Source organism: Dipodomys merriami, unplaced genomic scaffold (genome assembly GCF_024711535.1).
Source record: "Dipodomys merriami isolate MVZ:Mamm:240054 unplaced genomic scaffold, mDipMer1.0.p SCAF_48, whole genome shotgun sequence".
Lineage (NCBI taxonomy): Eukaryota > Metazoa > Chordata > Mammalia > Rodentia > Heteromyidae > Dipodomys > Dipodomys merriami.
Window position 1 is genome coordinate 9996052 of NW_027206046.1, and position 19972 is coordinate 10016023.

The 19972-nt window shown below is 37.3% G+C and overlaps 1 protein-coding gene across 1 annotated transcript in view; it reads right to left on the bottom strand.

Moving 5' to 3' along the window:
- Unc13c (unc-13 homolog C) overlaps positions 1–16541 on the bottom strand; it is a 281403-nt gene extending 264862 nt beyond the window's left edge. The window contains exon 1 of the mRNA XM_069995373.1: positions 13556–16541. Within this exon, the coding sequence (XP_069851474.1) occupies positions 13556–16538 (2983 nt within the window). The 5' untranslated portion in view covers positions 16539–16541. The remainder of the gene's footprint in view (positions 1–13555) is intronic.
- Between the last annotated feature and the right edge of the window lie 3431 nt (positions 16542–19972).

Sequence of the window (19972 nt, forward strand, 5' to 3'; positions counted from 1 at the left end):
GAAAATCTGGGAAAGAATCAGGGAGTGGGTGACACTGTTCAAAAAGAAATGTACTGATTACCTGACTTATATAACTGTAACCCCTCTGTACATCACCTTTACAGTTTAGCACAATGATAGGGACACAAGTGATTCTTTCTTGCTATTGATTTTTAACGTATTTATAATATACTATGTGATTTTTTTTGTTTCTTTTGTATGTTCTTCCCCCATAGTCTAATCCTTGTTTTCACTGTATTTGATTCTTGTGCCCTGCATCTTGTATATACATTTTTATAATTTGGGGAGGGGAAGAGAAATAACAAAATGCTTAAATAAGGATACAGGTTGACACATTGTAATAATGAGATGTACAAGACACAATGTTGAAAATGAACTTTACAACTTGGTGGGGGAGAGAAGGGATGGTAGGGGAAAAACAAAGGAGGAGGTAACAATGCTTGATAGGAAATGTACTCATTACCTTACTCATGTAACTGTAATCCCTCTGTATAGCAATTTTACAATAAAAAAAACCTATATTTAAAATTTTTAAAAATCTAAAAAAAATTTAAAATTTTTCATTCAATGTTTTGTGGTCACATTAAAAAAAACATTTAGCAAATAGGAAAAAATGTTCCAGAAATTATTTGGCTGCAACATCTGGCTAGTGCAGAATTAATTTTTTTTGGAATGCCAAGCCCCAGTTGAATCATGCAAAATGGAGATACAGAAGTCCAGGTTGTACAATATTATAGTCTCCTTAAATCTTCCCAACTAATCCTCTTCACCACTGACAACCGTAATCCCCCCACCCCCCAGGACAGAAACACTTTAGCAAGGATGAGGTGCTAGAAATGTTCCCATCCCTGGAATTATGCCCAGTGACAGCTTCATTCAACAGATGACATCAAATCATTCATATGAAGCCAGATGTTACCTGTGTACCTTATAGCACTTATTTTATAGCCTCTCTCAGTGCCTGCTTTCAGGTTCAAACTATTTGGGCAGCACCATTATCACTAGCCATGAGCTAGAGTTAATTCACTTGCCAATTAGAAATACCCTGAGGAATTTTATACCTCATTCTGAAGAGCAGCATGGAGGTCTTAGAAAAGTTTAGAAAAAGAGCTCCCCTAAATATTTGAGTCACCATTACTTCTGGTGCTTGAATTGGACCAGTAAGAGAGTTGGTCCACTTCTCCTGTGCTCTTACTCAATTTCCCTCAGAAACTATAGGCTAATTTAGAAATATAAGCCAAGTGAGAATTTAGCTCTTAAATGGATCTTAGGGAGATTAATGAAGTAAACACTAAGGCAATAATGAAATAAAATGCAAAATATAGGTAAGCAGCCTCTAATTATTGAAGAAAATCTCCTACATTAAAAAATGAAGACATCACATAGAAAATGTCCGCAGAGCACATAATTTATGGATAATCAGACTAAATTATAGTGAACATTAAGTTGGAAAAACACTTGCCTATAATATAATAGACTAACATTGTTATGAAGTTAAGGAGAAAACACTTTTAGAAAATACTTCATTTCTCAAAAGAGAAGGCACAAATGCAAAATATTTTCAAAAGGGAAAATATGAATATAAAGAGAAAATTTCCTGCAATTCGTAACTTCAAGATGCACATACAGTAAGACTAAAGTTCCATAAACTCACTTATCCATATAAAAAGGTCTCAACTTCACAATAACTAATAATGATGTAGTTATTGTCTATCCTGGTTACTCATTTAAGTAATTCAATCCTTGCAATAACCCTAAGGGGTAAGCACTATTATTTTTTATCATTCCTCTTCAACAAACGAAGAAGGCAAAGCTCAGTTAAGCATTGCCTCAAATCATAAACTGATAAATTAGAAAGACAGAACTATTCTCTTGATCACTATCCACTGTTGCCTAGATTAAGGGGAATGGTATCACATTTATTTATAAATTTATTCATGACTGGTTAGACCAAAGTTGTGAAACACACCAATTTTTAGTGGTTGAAGAGATTTAATCTGAGGAGACCACCTTGAAAATGTTTAAAATGATTTATAAACAGAGGAACTCATGACTGCATTATATATAATTACGCTCTTCCCCCCAAAATCCCTAGAAAACAGTCTAAATGCCAAATGATAAGAGAATGATTTTGTTGTGATCTTTAGAGACAACATTTATTCGGCATTTAATAGCAAATGGTATTTAAGGGTTTTCATGAGATAGGAAATGTACTCATTACCTTACTTATGTAACTGTAACCCCTCTGTACACTATTTTTACAATAAAAAAAACTTTTTAAAAAAGTTTTCATGATATAGGAAATACTTAGAATGCTAAGTACCAGCAAGCCAAGCAGACATACCAGCTCTGGTGGAATCTAAGTTTCCAGAGGAATAGACAGCCAGCCCATTAAGTAAACAGATTATACATAAATCAAAAGCAAAGTATGACTGAAAAGAGAAAGACAAGAGCAGAGTGATAGAAATTAGGGATATTGTGGTAGTACAGGCAGCTGGCAAAATTAAGAAGAGGTAAACTTCACAGACACAGGAAGATTTGACCAAAGACCTTAAGGAGGTAGATTTACTAAGTGAATACCGGAAGGAAGAGTGCTTTCGAAAAAGGGAAGAGCTAAGGTACAGGCTCAATAGCAGATGCTAGGATACTACTCTGTACACACCTGAAGAAAGTCTGCAAGAACACTCATGACTTTGTTGCTGTTGGTGTTTATTTTCAGGCCATGGACCATGCTAAGCCAGTATATAGTATAAGAGCAGATTTCAGCAATCAGCTGAAAAACTGATGACTAAACACACCAAGCTATCTACCTATGCACAGGTAATTCAGAGGCATATTCTATACTTGCCTGAGGTCTTTATTAAAATTCAGATCATCAGTCAGGCACTGGTGGCTCATACCTATAATCCTAGCTACTCAGAAGACTGAGATCTAAGGATCATAATATGAGCTCTTATCTCCAATTAACCACCAAAAAGCCAGAAGTGGAGCTGGGGTTCAAATGTTAGAACACTAGCCTCAAGCAAAAAAAAAAAAAAAAAAAAGCCCAGGGACAGTGTCTAAGCCCTAGATTCAAGGGATGGAGGGAGAAAAAAGAAAAAAAAACACTGGGAGAAAACGAGGGAAGAGGTGACACTGTTCAAAAAGAAATGTACTCATTACCTTACTTATGTAACTGTAACCCCTCTGTATATAACCTTTACAATAAAAATTAAATAACTTTTTTTTTAAATCAGGCTGTCTAGCATAAGGCCTAAACTTGTCTTTTAAACATATTCCTAGGCAACACCAAAGTAACTGGTCTACAGGTTACACTGGAAGTTGCAGGGTTGTATTTTATTCAGTGGAAGTGGGTTGACTTGCCCAAAGCATCGATATGTTTTATTAACTTCCTTGCATTCCTGACTCATTTCCTCCCTCCCACACAGTGCTTCCTAGCATTTTAACATAAACTCGTTGCGTTCTCCTGGTCTTTGGGCCTGTTTGGATGAGCTCTAACCATAGGAGTATGTCTGGTGAGTTAGAGGGGTACAGATTTTATTCAGCTGATTGGAGCAGAATGAGCAGACTCAGTTGTAGAAAATAGTAAAAGAGGGTGGAAAGGCAGTAGAGAAAAACTGTGAGTCTACTGGAAGGACTTGGATTGGCTCTCAGAGTAAAACAAGGGGCGATGACAGTCTTGTATAGAGGCTGGCATGAGGATATACTCTGACAGCAGTGGTTTCACTCTGGCTGCTGGTTGGGGTTCAAGGGTAGAGCAGAGAGGGCAGAAACATAGGGCAGAGATGATGGAAGAAGATGATGATGGAATATGGAGAAGGGCTTGGAAAGGAGTCAAGTCAGTGAACATGCAAGAAGTACATATTGCCATTAAAGCCATGAGGCAAATTACTCAGTACTAAATAGAAAAAAAAAAGTTTAAGAAATGCATACTTAGGGCAGGAATCTAAAGGTTTAACTCCTCTAAACAACTAATGTACTGTTTACTAAATACCAGGAAGTAGAAATGTTTATTTTTTGGGGGGGGGGCGGAACAAAGTGGAGACACAAGAATGGAGGGAGGGCCGAGCGCTGGTGGCTCACACCTTAGGAGGCTGAGGTCTGAGGATCACAGGTTCAAAGCCAGCCCAGGCAGGAAAGTCCATGAGACTCTTATCTCCAATAAAACACTCAGAAAACCGGAAGTGGCGCTGTGTCTCAAGTGGTAGAGTGCTTGCCTTGAACTGAAGAGCTGAGGGACAGCGCCCAGGCTCAGAGTTCAAGCCCCACAACTGACCAAAAAAAAAAAAAAAAAGAAAGAAAGAAAGAAAAGAAAAGAAAGAATGGAGGGAAGAAGGGTGAGCAAACATAGTCATTATATTCAATGTACATTATGTAAAAAAAAATGTCAGGGACAGGAAAAGGAAAATGGAGGGGAAATGAAGGAAGGGTGACACTCACCAAGAAGTATTCACTTATAACCTAGCGGAATTGTAACCCCTCTGGACAACTACATAATAACCATAACCATAATAATAATAAAGAATTGGTTCCTGAAACCAGTCAGTCTTAGGAAACTGGAATCCAATTATGCCCCAAATCAACAGTAACAATGTCTGTGTGGAGAAATTCTAAATAGTTGTTATTTTTCCTGACTCTCATTAGCTCAACTGCAGTGTTTTGCCTGTGGAGTCAAAGACCCAAGGGATACAGAACATCCAATGACTTGTCATTCTATCTCATTGTGGCCCCGACAGTTGGGAACAATAGAAAAAGAGTAAAAGCTCTTGACAACTCAAATGAGGCAATAAAGTTAAACGAGATTTCAAAAGTATTGCGTGAGGGAAATTGATGAAATGGAAATGTGTCTTGAGCCAGAGGAGGAAACATTTAATTGTATTAAGAAAATCAAATAAGTACAAACCCTGATTAAGTTTAAAGCTACAAATTTAAAAGTAATTACTTGACTGGGATTTTTTTTTTTTTTTGGTGTTACTAGGATTTGAACTCTGGGCCTTGATGCTTGCTAAGTAGATACTCTAACACTTGAGCCACTGCTCCAACATGGATACAATGAGATGATATTAAGACTAAGTGAATTAAGAAGGCACTGAAAAGTAGATACTGTATGATTTTATCTATATGTGGAATATATATATATTTAAAGTTATTTCATTTTTATATTTTCTTCATCCTGGGGCTCGAACTCAGGGCCTGGGTGCTGTCCCTGAGCCTTTTTTGTGTTCAAGGCTAGCTCTCTACCACCTGAGCCACACTGCCACTCTTGGCTTTTTCTGTGTAGTTTATTAGAGATTAAGAGTCTCACAGACTTTAGAGCTAGGGCCTGCTTCGAACTGAAATCCTCAGTTCTCAGCCTCCAGAGTAGCTAGGGTTATCGGCATGAGCTATTGGACCCGGCTATATGTGGAATTATAAAAAATGTCAATCCTAGCCTGGTGCTGGTGGCTCATGTCTATAATCTTAGCTACTCAGAAGGATGAGATCTAAAGATTGAGGTTTGAAGGCCAGCCACAGTGGACAAATCTGCAAGATTCTTATCTCCATTTGACCAGCAAAGAAAGCTGAAAGAGGAGGTATGGTTCAGATAGTCAGGTGCCAGCCTTGAACAGAAGTCAAGTGAGAGCAAGAGGCCTTGCATTCAAACCCCAGTTCGACACCAAAAAAAAAAAAGTCAATCTTACAGAAACAGAGAGCAGAAAGATGGTAACCAAAGGCTAAGGAGAAGAAGGAAGAAGAGGAGGTAAAGGGAAGATAACTATCAAAAAGCATCAAATTTCAATTAACCTGGAGGAAGAGCTTAGAGTGATCTATTATTGCACTTCAAGGCATCTGTAGTGAATGATACTGTAAATTCCAAATTCCCTAAAGGCATGTATTTTCAATCTTCTTATCACAAAAGATAAATTGAGGAGGTAAACAAAATGTTCATTAGCTTGACTGAATCCACCTACACCATATATATATATGTATATATATACATATATGTGTGTATATATACATATATGTATACATATATATGGATCAAAGCCAAACACTGCACCTCATAAGTAGATCATTATCATCAAAGAGAAATCTGAAAAGAGACAATTACTTTACATTATAGGCAATTGCAGAGTATTAAAAAGCAACAATACTAGGTCAAAAAAATTACTACTATGTACTACACCATAGTGAATCATTTTGCAAATGAGTTGACTTCTACTGTTATCAGTACCTTTATACTCAGCTTCAAGGAAGATTCTTGGGAAACTCAAGACAGACAGATGACATGGAGAGAGACAGAGAGAAGGAGATAGAGAGTTGGTAGGCAGGCTGGCAGGCAGGCAGGCAGGCAGGTAAAGATGTAGATAGAGACAGAAAAAAGAGAGACAGTAAAGTAAGCCAGGCCCAAAGAAACAAAGGTTGCATGATTTCCTTCATTTGTGGAAGATAGAATGTACCTATAAATCTATAAGTAAACATGTTGGCTGGTTACAAATGAATTACCTTAAGTACAATAGACTCTTTGGAAAGCTCAAATAGTATAATCTTTCATTTTAATACATTTTTATTGTAAAAATACTGTACAGAGGGGTTAACAGTTACATGAGCAAGGTAATAAGTATATTTCCTATCAAGCATTGTTACCTCCTCCTTTGTTTTTCCCCTACCATCCCTTCCCTCCCACCTCCACAACTAGTATATTCTTTTAGAAAGACTAGGTCAAAGCCCCCCAAAAAATCAACACCAGGAAGTGGATCCATCCATAGTGGGGGAGGTTAATGGGAGAGGGGTGAAGAGAATGCAGTCAGAATCCATTGTATATACCCGTAAAAGTAAGAAAAGTAAGGGAAGGGGTGGGTGAAAGCGGGGCGGCGGGGAGAACGTTGAAGAGGTGACACTGATTAAGATGCATTGTATTTATAAACTGCTTTGTTGAATGGCACCTCCATTGTACAACTACTTAAATATAACTTAAAAATTATATATTTTATTGTAAAGATACTGTACAGAGGGGTTACAGGTGCATGAGCAAGGTAATGAGTACATTTCCTATCGAGCATTGTTACCCCTCCTTTGTTTTTCCCTTGCCATCCCTTCCCTCCCCACCTCTCCAACTCCTTCCCCCACCCCCACCAAGAAGTTTGTTTTCAAAGAGACTGAGAGGCAGAGGGTTAGAATAAGTGTCCCTCTCCTGATACCTACCACACTTTCAACTTCACTGAGTTCGGCTTTTTTTATATTACATATGTAATTGAGAACATACAGTGCTTGTCTTTTTGTGTTTGGCTTCTTAACCTAACATAATGATCACCAGTTCTAGCCATCTTGTCAAAAAGTCAGGGTTTCATTCTGTTTTATGGCTACTCTCCTGTGGAGCACATTCTTTTTGTCCATCCATCAGTCCATAGACACTTAGTTGGGTTCCAGTTCTTGGCTGAAGTGAACACAGAAGAGCAGATACCTCTTCTACACACTGCATTTTACTCTGCACTTTAGACTTGTTTTCACAATGTTTTTAATTGTGCGTGGTAATGTTTGTTGTTTTATTACAAGAATGTATGTTATTATATCACTAATTCATACAAGTCTGCATACATATCTCTGGCTCCAGTGTTCAGTAATGTGTGGTTATTTTATTTATTTATTTATTTTTTGGGTCCAGTCGTGGGGCCTGAACTCTGGGCCTGGGCGCTGTCCCTCAGCTCTTCAGCTCAAGGCTAGCGCTCTACCGCTTGAGCCACAGAGCCACTTCCGGCTTTTTTTCTTTTTGCTTATGTGGTGCTGAGAATCAAACCCAGGGCCTTGAGCATGCAAGGCAAGCACTCTACTACTGAGCCACCTTCCCAGCCCAATGTGGTTATTTTAAACCACCACCAAAGGAATGACTATGACAAAAGCTCCCCAGATCATTCTAACAACCAGCCAGCCTGGGGACCTCTGGATATAACATACCAAAGTATCAATTTCATGAACTTTTTATGCATTCAAATTTTATATTGTATGTGGAAGCTAAAATAATCTAGCTAAATGGAAGCCAAAATAATCTAGCACAGCCCTATGAACATTTAGAAAACAAAATGTATACCATGATAAAAAAATAAGTAATCATGTTATCAATATCATAGTTTCTTAAAGGACAAGATTCTCATTTTCCTATTAGGAAAATGACATCAAACTGACTTCAGGCTTTCATTCCAAGCAAGATGTATTCACCCTTCAAATATACCATTCTCAAGTAAGTGCAGGACTACAATTATTAAGCCCTACAAACTCTTAAAATTTGAAGTAGAAAGACCAATAGCGAACTATTTTGTATCAAATTCTCACTGTCCCTGAAGATGTAGTTTCTCTTATATTAGTGTTGTTGGCTCATGAAAGACCTTGAGTATGACATAAACCTGATGGCTGATTCTCTTCTCCACTTTTATGTCTTTTTACAAGTTGAATATAAAGCAGACTTTGAAGTACAGAGCAAAGTGCTATTCTACATAACCAAAATAATAATCCATTTAATTCTGGAGGCACTACTTATTTGGTGTGAGATATTGAGTAGTTTCTTATGAATAACTTTCCTGACCAGGAAGTGGGACAATAATGGAAATGAATTCATAGTGACACCGTGAACAGCAAAAGAAGGAAAACAGATGAATTGCCGAGGAAGTACCTGGAATACAGTAAGGCTGAATTCTAAGCTTGTATCTCTAACCATGTTTGTAAGGGCTCTGAAGATAAAATCATATAACAAGCATAGGCAAATGCAGTCATGATATTCAATGTATGTATGTGAAAATGGAACTATGTAAACCAAGGGCATGGGGTGGGGAGAGATGGGGTAAAATGATGGAAGGGGTTCTGAAAACATTACAGGATGGAATAGGAGAAACCCTAGGTCTCCTTGGCTCAGGTCGAAATTTTCTGAATAGAGACCCGGAAGCACAACAAATCAAAGAAAGGTTGGACAAATGGGATTGCATAAGATTGCAGAGCTTCTGCAGGGCAAATGACATAGCTGGCAAGATCAATAGAAAGCCCACCGATTGGGAGAAGATCTTTACTAGCCATACAACGGACAAAGGTCTCATATCTAAAATATACTTGGAACTCAAAAAATTAAACCACCCAACAACAAATCCTCAAAGAAACAACTGCCCAATAAATAAGTGGGCGAAAGACTTAAAGAGAAGCTTCTCTGAAGAAGAAAGAAGGATGGCCAATAGACACATGAAGAAATGTTCAACATCCCTAGCCATAAAAGAAATGCAAATCAAAACAACATTGAGATATCACCTCACTCCAGTTAGAACAGCAAAAATCAAGAACTCTAATAACAACAGATGCTGGAGGGGATGTGGACAGAAAGGAACCTTACTTCATTGTTGGTGGGAATGTAAACTTGTTCAACCACTTTGGAAAGCAGTATGGAGGTTCCTCAAAAGACTTCACATAGATCTCCCCTATGATCCAGCAATCCCACTTTTGGGCATTTACCCAAATGTTTACAAACAAAACCACACTAAAGCTACCAGCACAACTATGTTTATTGCAGCATTATTTACCATAGCTAAGATATGGAACCAACCCAGATGCCCCTCAGTAGATGAATGGATCAAGAAAATGTGGTATATATACACAATGGAATTCTATGCCTCCATCAGAAAGAATGACATTTCCCCATTTGTTAGGAAATGGAAAGGTTTGGAAAAAATTATATTAAGTGAAGTAAGCCAGGCCCAAAGAAGCATAGGTCCCATGGTCTCCCTTATTTGCAATATCTAGTATAGGTATGAGTCAAGCGGAAAAGGCCAGATAATGTGATGTTAGGAAAATGAACCCTTAAATATGTATTTTAATGTTTTCGTTTCTTTCATGCATGTGTTTCTAATGCATTTATAAGATTATTTCTTTGTTGCTTTGTATGTCCCTCCCCCACAGTGTAACCCCCGCTTTCACTATATTTGATGTCAGTATATCATGTGGAGGAGATGGGGACAAACAAGTCGTTTAAGGATTCAGGTGGACCTGTTGCAACAATGAGAAGTACAAAATGTCATGTCAAAACCAGCTTTACAATGTCGGTGTGGGGGGGGGGAGGGGGGTATAATTGGGTGGGGGGAGGGGGGTAAAATTGGGTGGGGGGAGGGGGGAGGCAGGGAAGGGAAGTGAAGGGTAAACAAAGGAGGAGGCTGCAATGCTTGGTAAGAAATGTATGCATTATTCTGCCCATGTAATTGTAGCCCCTCTGTACAGTATGTTCTCAAATAAAATAAAATACAATTTAAAAATAAATAAATAAATAAATTAAAAAAAAAAATAAAATGATGGAAGGGGTAACATTGATCAAGATGCAGTGTACTTGTAAACTGCCATGTTTAATTGAAACTCTGTACAAAAATAATTTCAAAATAAAACTTAAAAGATGCATTGTACTCTCAATCTGACATGTTGACTTGAAATCCCTTTATATACTACTTAAGGATAAAAATAATTAAAAGCATCAAAATTGATTAAATGAAAAAGTCATAGCCTTAGCCATTAAACAGCTTATATTTGCCTTTGGATTTAACTTTGAAACTTCTACTTTTTATTTATTCTTCTTTCTTCCTTCCCTCAAGTACTTATCTGACATAGAGGAACTCAAAGCCAACTCTGCATAAAAACAGGAGTGGTATAGGCATTGTGCAAAAGATATAATAAGTAAGAGTTCTGATCTTCCGATGTGCAGTTTTGAAGCAAAAATGAGAAATGCACATAAGAAGCAGATACACAAGAATTTAGAGTAGGCAATAGTTAATTCTAGTTTTTGTCTTTATGGAGATAAAAAATCAGATAGTCTCTAGTAAGATGCTGAGTTTGGATCAGTTACATAAATGGGGCCAACTCAGAAAGGCCCAGCAACAAGGACAACATTGACATCATGGGGAAATTTCTGGCCACACACACTCCAAAATCTCTTACTCTCCCAACGATTCTTGAAAATATTATCACCAAATATCTACATCTCAGGTGTAGATTCTCAAAAATATTATCACCAAATATCCATATCTCACCAGGACCTGAAGACAGCATTGAAACAATTCAAATGCCCAAGCTTGTGTTATAGAAAAGTATGTCAGCACTGAAACAACACCCTATATAGAGGTTTATAGCAAGGTGTTTATGGTTGAATTTGTGTAGGTTAGTAATGAAGAAAATATGGCATGGCTACCTCACCATGACTGAGCAGCCAAGGAGAGAAAAACCTGTTGGCATCTGGCCAATGCCCAGTAAGCAGATGGCCTTGGGCATTAAACCATCATGACAATTGGCACCTCACAGGGATGCTCTGAGCAGGGAAAAGGCCTGGAAAACATCCTTCCTTGGCTGCCCTTCCTTCAGAAGCATATTGGTAGCACAGGAAGGAGAAACTGCCTGCCTGCTGCAAGGAAGAGTTAGATGGCCTTTAAAATCTAGGCTACTGCAGCCTCCTGGGTAGTCAATCTGGTGCCTTTCAGCATCCAGAGAGGATCTTGAAGATGTGTGTGCTGATTTCCTCTAGGACAGGGGAATATCTGACAGATTTCATTCAAAGTCAGCTCAGAGAATGACAGCAAGCCATGTTCCAAGATGATTGTTGATAGAATCTGAGTTCTCTGTAGCTAAGCTTTGAATGCCAGGTATATGGAACAAGATTGTTTTCTCTGATTTAGAATTCTTATGTTGGCAAATAGATAGCTAAGTGTCTGTGTTCCAAGAAGTGCCACTAGACATTTAAGTGCCACTTATATTGCATAGAAGCTTGCTAACTTAGAATTTTATTTTTAATTTAGTTTGTATATGAATTTTATGTATATTAAAAGCACACAATATGAAAACTATTAGGCAGAATCTGAATAATATCCTATTATTTATCTAAATCACAGTTTCTTTCTTAAAAATTGAAGATCCATTCTCTTGAAGTGTTTATCTCATCCTATTTATGATATTCCTTAATGTTCCCTAACCAATTCAAACTCCTATTATCTCTCTCCTCTCTCCCTTCCCTCTTCTCTCTCACATGCACACAGAGTTGTGTTTTGTCTCTCTTTGAACAGACTTCTCTATATCAACTACAAATATAACACAATGCTAAATTTTTGTTTCTACCACAATAAATTACCATATGAGTCATAATAAGGACCTCTACTCCAAATTAAAAATTATCTAAAAAAGTATTAATGTAAAATATTTACAACATTTGACTACTTTGCATTTTCAAATCAGTCTTAAGTATAGATAAGAATTATTCACACTCTGAATAAAACTATCAGTCACAACCAATGCACTATACATCTCTTTTAAATGACTTCTATAGAGTGTGTTGCTTTACATAGATGTATTTTTAGAGTGAGGAAATCACATTGTTATTTAATTCTCTTAGGGCTTGGAATGATTGAACAGTAAAGGTATTTGATTATTCAGTTATTAACCTTTATCAATAAAAAATGGTGTTTTTTTTTTAAAAAAGGTCTAATCACAATTTGGCAAAGACAAGCAACAATCAGCTACTGACTACATAAACTATTCTATTCTATAATTTTAGCAGATATCACTAATGACAAGAATCTATCTTTATGAAACATTATATAAATATTTCAAGCAAAGATGAAACTGCTATAGTTGGGAAAACATTAATAAAATGTAGTTCATTAAAAAAAGAGATTATAATAATCCCTAAAATATAAAGTAATAAAAATATAAATCAATATTAAGATATTTAGATGAGTACATATGAGGTTAGGTTGATGAAACAAACATTAATAAACTCAGAAATATTGATGAATACAAACATTAATAACTCAAATAGTTATGCATAGGTACCAAATTTTTTATCTAAAATTTCTTCCTTAGGAAATTAAGACTTGTTACATAAAATATTCTTCCTACTCCACTCTTCAAGAGGCAACTCTCTTCTTAGCCCCCTTACTAATTCATCCTCAATGACTCTTGACCATTCAGCCATGATCTGGGGTCTTGAATGTATTATTCTCCCACAATGCATCAGGAGGAGATAAAGAAGTTCATGGTCATTTGTGAGACCATGATTGGTGGATACTAGTTATTCCTATTATCAGGCTCCAAACTGTTTGATGGGAGGAGTGGTTAAATCTAAGTGTCCACCTTTTCAAAGTTAGGATTAACTATACCTTTCTTCTCGTTCCTATGAAAGAACCTAATGGAACTGAGGAGCAGACCCCAGACTATGGCTGACTTTTTATTTTTTATTTATTTATTTATCTTACTTTTTTTATTATGACTTTTTTTTTTACCTTGACAACCAATGCCACAGAATTGCTTAACATGAACTATGGTGTGTGCCTAAACTTAGCACAGATATCTTGTTCAATAATGGGGCAAAATGGGGGCTCATTTCAATATGACCTGTCTGAAATTTGGTTGGATTTAACATCATAGAGCCCAACTTGTTGGGAAAACAAATTCCTTGCATTAAATTCTCCCAAAGAAATACAGAAAATCCTCTTAGACAACACTACTCAATGTTAAAACATGATTAACTTATAATGTAGTATTTAAATATATATTTAAATGTAAGTACCTCCAGCCAGGATTTTCTCTTCCAATTCTGCCATTTGCTTCTTATAGGCCTTTAAAGCTGCTTCTTTAAAAGAGGGGCGGATTCTCTTTGGCTTTGCAATTTCCACAGGTGATGGTTCAGGGATGTTTTGGTTTTCATCTTCTCCTATCTCCATTTCTACTGATGATTCATTTAAGGGTTCCAATTCCCCTTCACTCACCACATCATCTGGCTGCCCTTCATACCCCTCATCTTGTGGGGTTTCATAAGGTGTTTCATAGGAAGGGTGGTCATATTCCTGCATTTGTTCATCTGTTTCTGTAATACTAGTCCTGTTTTCTAGCTTAGCAAGGACTTGCTCCATCACTTCAACGTAATCTGTTTCATTATCAGCCACAGGTTCACTATAGTCTTCCTCTTCCTCAGCTTTGTAATAATAGGGTTCTGTGTAGACATCAGAGTCAAGGGTTGTACTTGACTCATTTGCAGTTGATTGAGATAATGTCCGAAATCTGCCCATTAAGGAAGAGCCACTGTCCTCATACCCACTAAGACTCTGTGTGCTTTTGTTCCATACCACTTCCAAAGCTGATTTAGCCCTCTGGAGTGTAGATCCAAATTTTGGGAAGCTGAATGTCTTATCAGAGAGGTCAATGCTTAATCGACTATGCCAAGATTTGGGTGGGGCATCCTCTGAGTCATCGCTTTGCAGTTCACTTTGACTTCGATACATCATGGATAACTGGTCCTGGTTTTGGTACAGTTCATTAGAATTCCCTTCCTGAGAAGAATCATACTGGCCAACCCATTGGCCCTGTGGTTCATTATCCAATCCAGGGCATGGAGATGAGTTATCATCTTGGGTTAAATCGTAGCTTTCAGAGTCATCTTGTAGGTCACTGTGGTACTTTCCCATGTCATCTAGGTCTTTATTGAGGACATCTAGCTGTTGGTCAGATAGACTGTTTGTGTCATAGTCCAAAGCTTCCTGTGTGGATGAATCTAAGCCCAAATTGGCCCCTTGCTCTACTTGATTCCATTCTTTCCATGGAGAAAGATCCTCATGTAGAGAGAGCTGAGAATCAGTAAAGTGACTGCGGTCTCCAGATGCACATGCCATGCTATTACTCATTCCACTATCCACAGTCTCTGTATTCTCCATTTCACTCTGTACTTGGATGCCTTGAGGACTCCCATCAAACCGCTGGTCATATAAGGTGGGTGTGCCTTCCTGTTTTCGCTGCCAGAGTTCCCGGTCTGAAGATGACAAGAGGGAACTCCCATTAGTTCTAGTAAAATATTGGTTTTCTGAAAAATCTTCTGAGTACGATTGGCACAATTTGGAAAAGTCTGATTCAGAACGACTAAGTTTCGCAGTGAAAAAATCACTCTGTGAGTGCCAGAGAGGTGTCCCCTCCACATACTGGGGTGTGGTTTGCTTTCCCAAATCATTTGATTGCGGCAACTGGGAGGACACTTTAGCACGATCTGATTTATTTGAAACTCTGCTGTTATTAGCACTTTTATTCTTAGATCTAGCACTGTGTGATTTTGAGCTTGACTTAGAAGTACTCCCCTTTGTGGGAAGCTCTGCCTTGGAAAGCACAGCGTAAGTGTTTCGATTGAGGTCAGAGTCTAGCTCTCCATCACTGTCTTCTGGTGACTGCCAACTGTTCTTCTTGATTTTGGGCTCTGGAGTAGACAACTTCATGTCCATGCTTTCATAGGTCTGGGAAGATGGTATGCCTTTCTCTTTTCTTTCTCTGACATCGTAAGTCAGAATGTCTGTAGAGATTCCAATGCCAGTTCCTTTGAGTTTATAGGATTTTTTTAAGACAGAATCCCTTTGTTGAGGAGTTTCAAAGTACACAAGTATAGGTCGAGGTTTTGCATTAGGGCAGTCCCTCTGGTGTCCTATCCTCTGAGCAAATTCAATTTTAATAGCATTTGGTGCATCTGAAAAACCCATTTTATCTATTAAAATATGGTACACCACACTTTCTACATATTCGAATCTTTCTTCCGGCACATTTAAAAATCTCAAGCTTGTCTTGCTACCCGTATGACTTAGGTGTTTAATATAATCATGGATATCTCTAGTTTCTCTCCGAGACTGAACAAACCCAGTGCGTAACTGTTCAATTTCACTTTGTACAACCTCCACACTACTGGAGATCTCATCAATGGAGTGCTTAAGAGCATTGACGTGCCCGCGGAGTTCAGAAAGTTCTGTTTCAATCTGACTTATTCCCTGAAGTTCCTTAAATATCATTTCCATGACATCATGTGTTTGGCTAATGCAGCCTGAGGAGCTGAACCCAGGCTCCAGAGAATTGGCCTTTGGGTTTCGGGCTGTCCTATCCAAAGACTTGCTTCTTATCCCCCAAGTTTTCTTCATGGTGCTCAACTCTGAATCTGAGGAGACACATTCTTGGCTTTTCTTCCATTTTCTCAGCTTTCGTAAAGCTCCTAGTTTTAAGCTATGTAAAGTGCGTTCTCCATCAGAGCTGCCCTCAGAAGGAGCCAGGCTGCTTGAACTCTTTCTGTTGCGTCTAACAGGCATGGTGTGTGTTGACTGTTCCTGGTTTTCGGTACTGCTCCTTAGTTCGTTTAATGATTCTGAGTAGGAACTCTCAATGGAAGATAGCTCTTGAAGCAGATCTTCATTATCACTGCTGGTTATATTAGTATTCTTCTGCAGGCCATTGGCAATAGCTACTCGATAACTGAATGTAGGAGAGAGGGAAAAGTCTCTGTTAGCGTCTTCTTCTTCAATAGATAAGTTGCGAGCAGATGAACACTTTGCAATTTTCTTTACAGTGCTTTTCAAAGTATTAGAAAATTTGGGGGGTTTGGTCTGACCAGCAGTGGGAAAATCTTGATTCTTTTTCTGCTGCTGATTCTCTTTTTTTTTGGTTGTATTTCCCAATTTCTTTGTAAACATTCCTTTGTAAAGCTTATGGATATAAGATAAAATCAAGCTCTTGAAAAGATTAGCCACCATGGAGAGCAATTAGTGCAAACTTTTCTACCCCAAAGAAGTAAACAAGCAATCAGCATAGAAAGCTGTAAATCCAAGGCAGACATCACTGTTCAGATGTTCTGGGAATCGCTGGAAATAGCAGGAAAGGCCACAATGTCAATGTCCTGTGGAAATCAGAGGCAGAACTCCATTTATGAAAGATTTTCTCTCTTGGAGGAGAGGATTTGTGAATCTCTATCATTTCCACATAACTTCCTGTAGAGTCTGAAAAGGGACAAATATTGAAATAAGTGTCAGAATTTAATTCACTATCCCATTTCTAATATTTTAAAAGGTATTCATGACATCAAATATGTGAAAAATTGCAGAGATGGCAGAGAAATATCTGGATTTAAATACATATTACCTATTATAAATTATGCCTTTTAAAAAAGCATTGGTGGATGGGCATGATTGAAATGCTAAAATGAAAAGGTAATGAATATTACTTAAATACATTGATAAAATGGCAACTTAAATAGAGATATCAACTTCACAATGACATTTTTACTTTATTTCATTTCCTAAAGTCATATGTACTTAGAGAAACATAAGGATTTAAATATATTTTCCCTTAGATTTTAAAATTTACCAAATTTACATTATCCACATATGCAAGATTTTTCTAATTCAAGTAATCTCTTATTTCTCTAGCTATTCAATTATTGAATTTTTAAATTATTAATAAAAATATATAGTATATATGATAAATGGATACCAAAGGAAGCTAGATATATGTAGACATCAAATTTGTCAAGGGAATACCATATATTGAAAATAATTTAAAGGTACGCCAACTAATACATTGTAAAAATGAGTAGAAAAAAGCAACATGTATTTGCAACTGTAGATAATACATGCATTTTTTAAAATCTGTGGCTTGAGATAAAGGCCTTGTGGCAGATGATTGAAAATCCCTGAGGGTTAGGACCATGACTGGAGATGGGCTCTCAAATCATGAAAAGGCACAGATAGACACAGAATAAGCACACAGACACCAAGAACCTCTTGACTAGAGGTCATTCTTTGATTTAGTGTTTTGAAGTGCAAGTTTCTTCATATCTTGTGATAGCTACTTTCTTGAATTCTCTGAAGGAAAATAAGTTACTTTTACTGCTAGCATAGTGCTCTGTATACGGTAGGCACTCATAGTTTACTGAATTGTTTTATCACTGAAATGTATTCCCAAATAACAGTACCAGTCAATACCTTTTGCTGACCTGAAGTATGTATTTGAGAAGAGAAATAGTCTTCCTCATTCACCAAAGAATACATCATAAACCGCATATTGCCCCCTTCACTTAGAAATCTGCCAAGTTCTCTTCAATCATATTTTGCCCGAGATTTGAGGAACACATGCTCTGGCCAAGAGCCAGGTTTCTCAAGAGATAGGAGATTATGAGTGAGAAAGGCAAGAGAAAGAATAATGGAAGGACAGAGGCTGACTAAAAAGATGCTCTTGCCTTTTTAAGTTTCAGAAGGCGAAACAATTTGTTTTTCTGAAACAATTTGGTCTGCATTGACAATTACAAACTAGTGCTTGTTTTCTACTAAAGAAAATGTCAAGAAATTGTCTCCTGAATTAGACTTAAAAGGTCTTTTTGAAAATCATACCATTTGTAACTTTGCTTTATGAAGAATTTGGAAAGGAAGGTAGGTCAGTGGAGGTTAAATAAATCATTTTTAAACCAATTTTCGGAAAAAGGTATATTCTACAAATCACTTCACATAAAAACTCAGATACCCAAAACAACAACAACAACAAAACAACAATTTTTTTTATTAAATGAAAGAAGGCATTCTGCTAATACCTCTGATGTCTTCAAGTCTAGACTTCCTCACTTGGTTTGCTGGAAAATGTATGAGGGAGAAAGATTAATCTGAATTTCTGCCCCACCAAACACAAATCCAAGGATTTGTGCTTACCCTGCACATATGTGGTATTATTCTGTATTCCAAACACACAGGATAGACTGTCATTTACTAAGGGCCCTACACTCCTACACACCTCAGTAACTTTTATGTCCTGTCTACTGGAATATCATTCATATCCAGTCCTTCCTGTCTTAAAAAAATTTCTATTTCAACTCTAAAATTATTTGTCTTCTGCAGACTTCATCTATCACCCACCACACAGTTTTAATAGGTTATTAGAATTCTTCCATATTACAATCATACTTCTGCTTTTGTCCACTATACTGTGCCCTCTTTAAGGGTAAAAAAAATGTCTTAGACAATTTTAAACACTCAGAACCATGTACACTCAAATTTTTAGGGGAGAATCAACATACATTTCAACCACTACTTATCTCTAACCAGGTTACTTAACATTAAACTTTATCCTAAACTTAGTTATTTCTCTCAGTTATTAATCTTGACCAATGTTATCATAGTTATTTACATTCCCAAGACATATAGAAATAATCCTAGATTTCATAGGATCCACCCATATTCATGCCTGATTGTGTTACTTCTTCCAACTACTAATTCAATTCTGGATCTCATATTTTCTCCCTTGGACTCTTGTAAAGAGTTTTCTGTGATGTTGGATCTTGATTGCCAACTTGATTAGTCTTGATTAGTCACAGATTAGTACACTTCTGGGTGTGTAGGTGAGGCCATTTCCAGAGATAAGTCACATCAGTAAATGCCTTAAACTACAAAACAGATTCTTCCCAAAATAAATATAAATAATACATAAATATGATTTTATCAAATGTCTTCGCAGTAGTAATATTCATGGTGATTTGAAAAGCACTGACTCAAAGACACTTCCAATCTGATAGAAGACAGAGGGGCTACAGAGGAGAAACCTAACAATATTCTCTGAGTGAGAAAGCTCGGGAAAACAACACTGGATAGCATGTTGCCCAGGGGACTTGGTAAGTAGGTTCCTCCTGGCACAGCAGAGATGAGACCCAGGCTGCCTGGGGATGGAAGTGCCAGCCAGCCAGACCAGTAACCAGAGAGTAGCCTCAAGGATTCGCACCAGAGGGAGGTAGAGACCGAACAAGCTGGGATAAGACAGATGATGAGTAAATAAGTTGCTCTGAATGATCAAGTTTTCCAATCTTGTAAAATGTCTTTCCTTAGTCATTGATGAAGATTTATTCTTGCTCTCTGTGTCTTTTCTGTATGCGGGAATAAAGAGACTGTATACATGTGACTGAGAGTCACAAGAATGTTTGGGACAATTAAAATGTATGAAATATACTACTATGGTTTAGGTTAGTGACCCTCAAAGTCCATGCTAAAAGGTTTGACTCCAATGGTAACACTATTGGGAGGTTATGGAGTCTTTGTAAGATAGGATCATTCAAAGGACAAATAAAGACTGGAAACTTGTATAGGTCTTTTTATTTAATCATCTTTTTCATATAGGTCCTATAATCTAAACAAGATTATTTAGTCTCTTA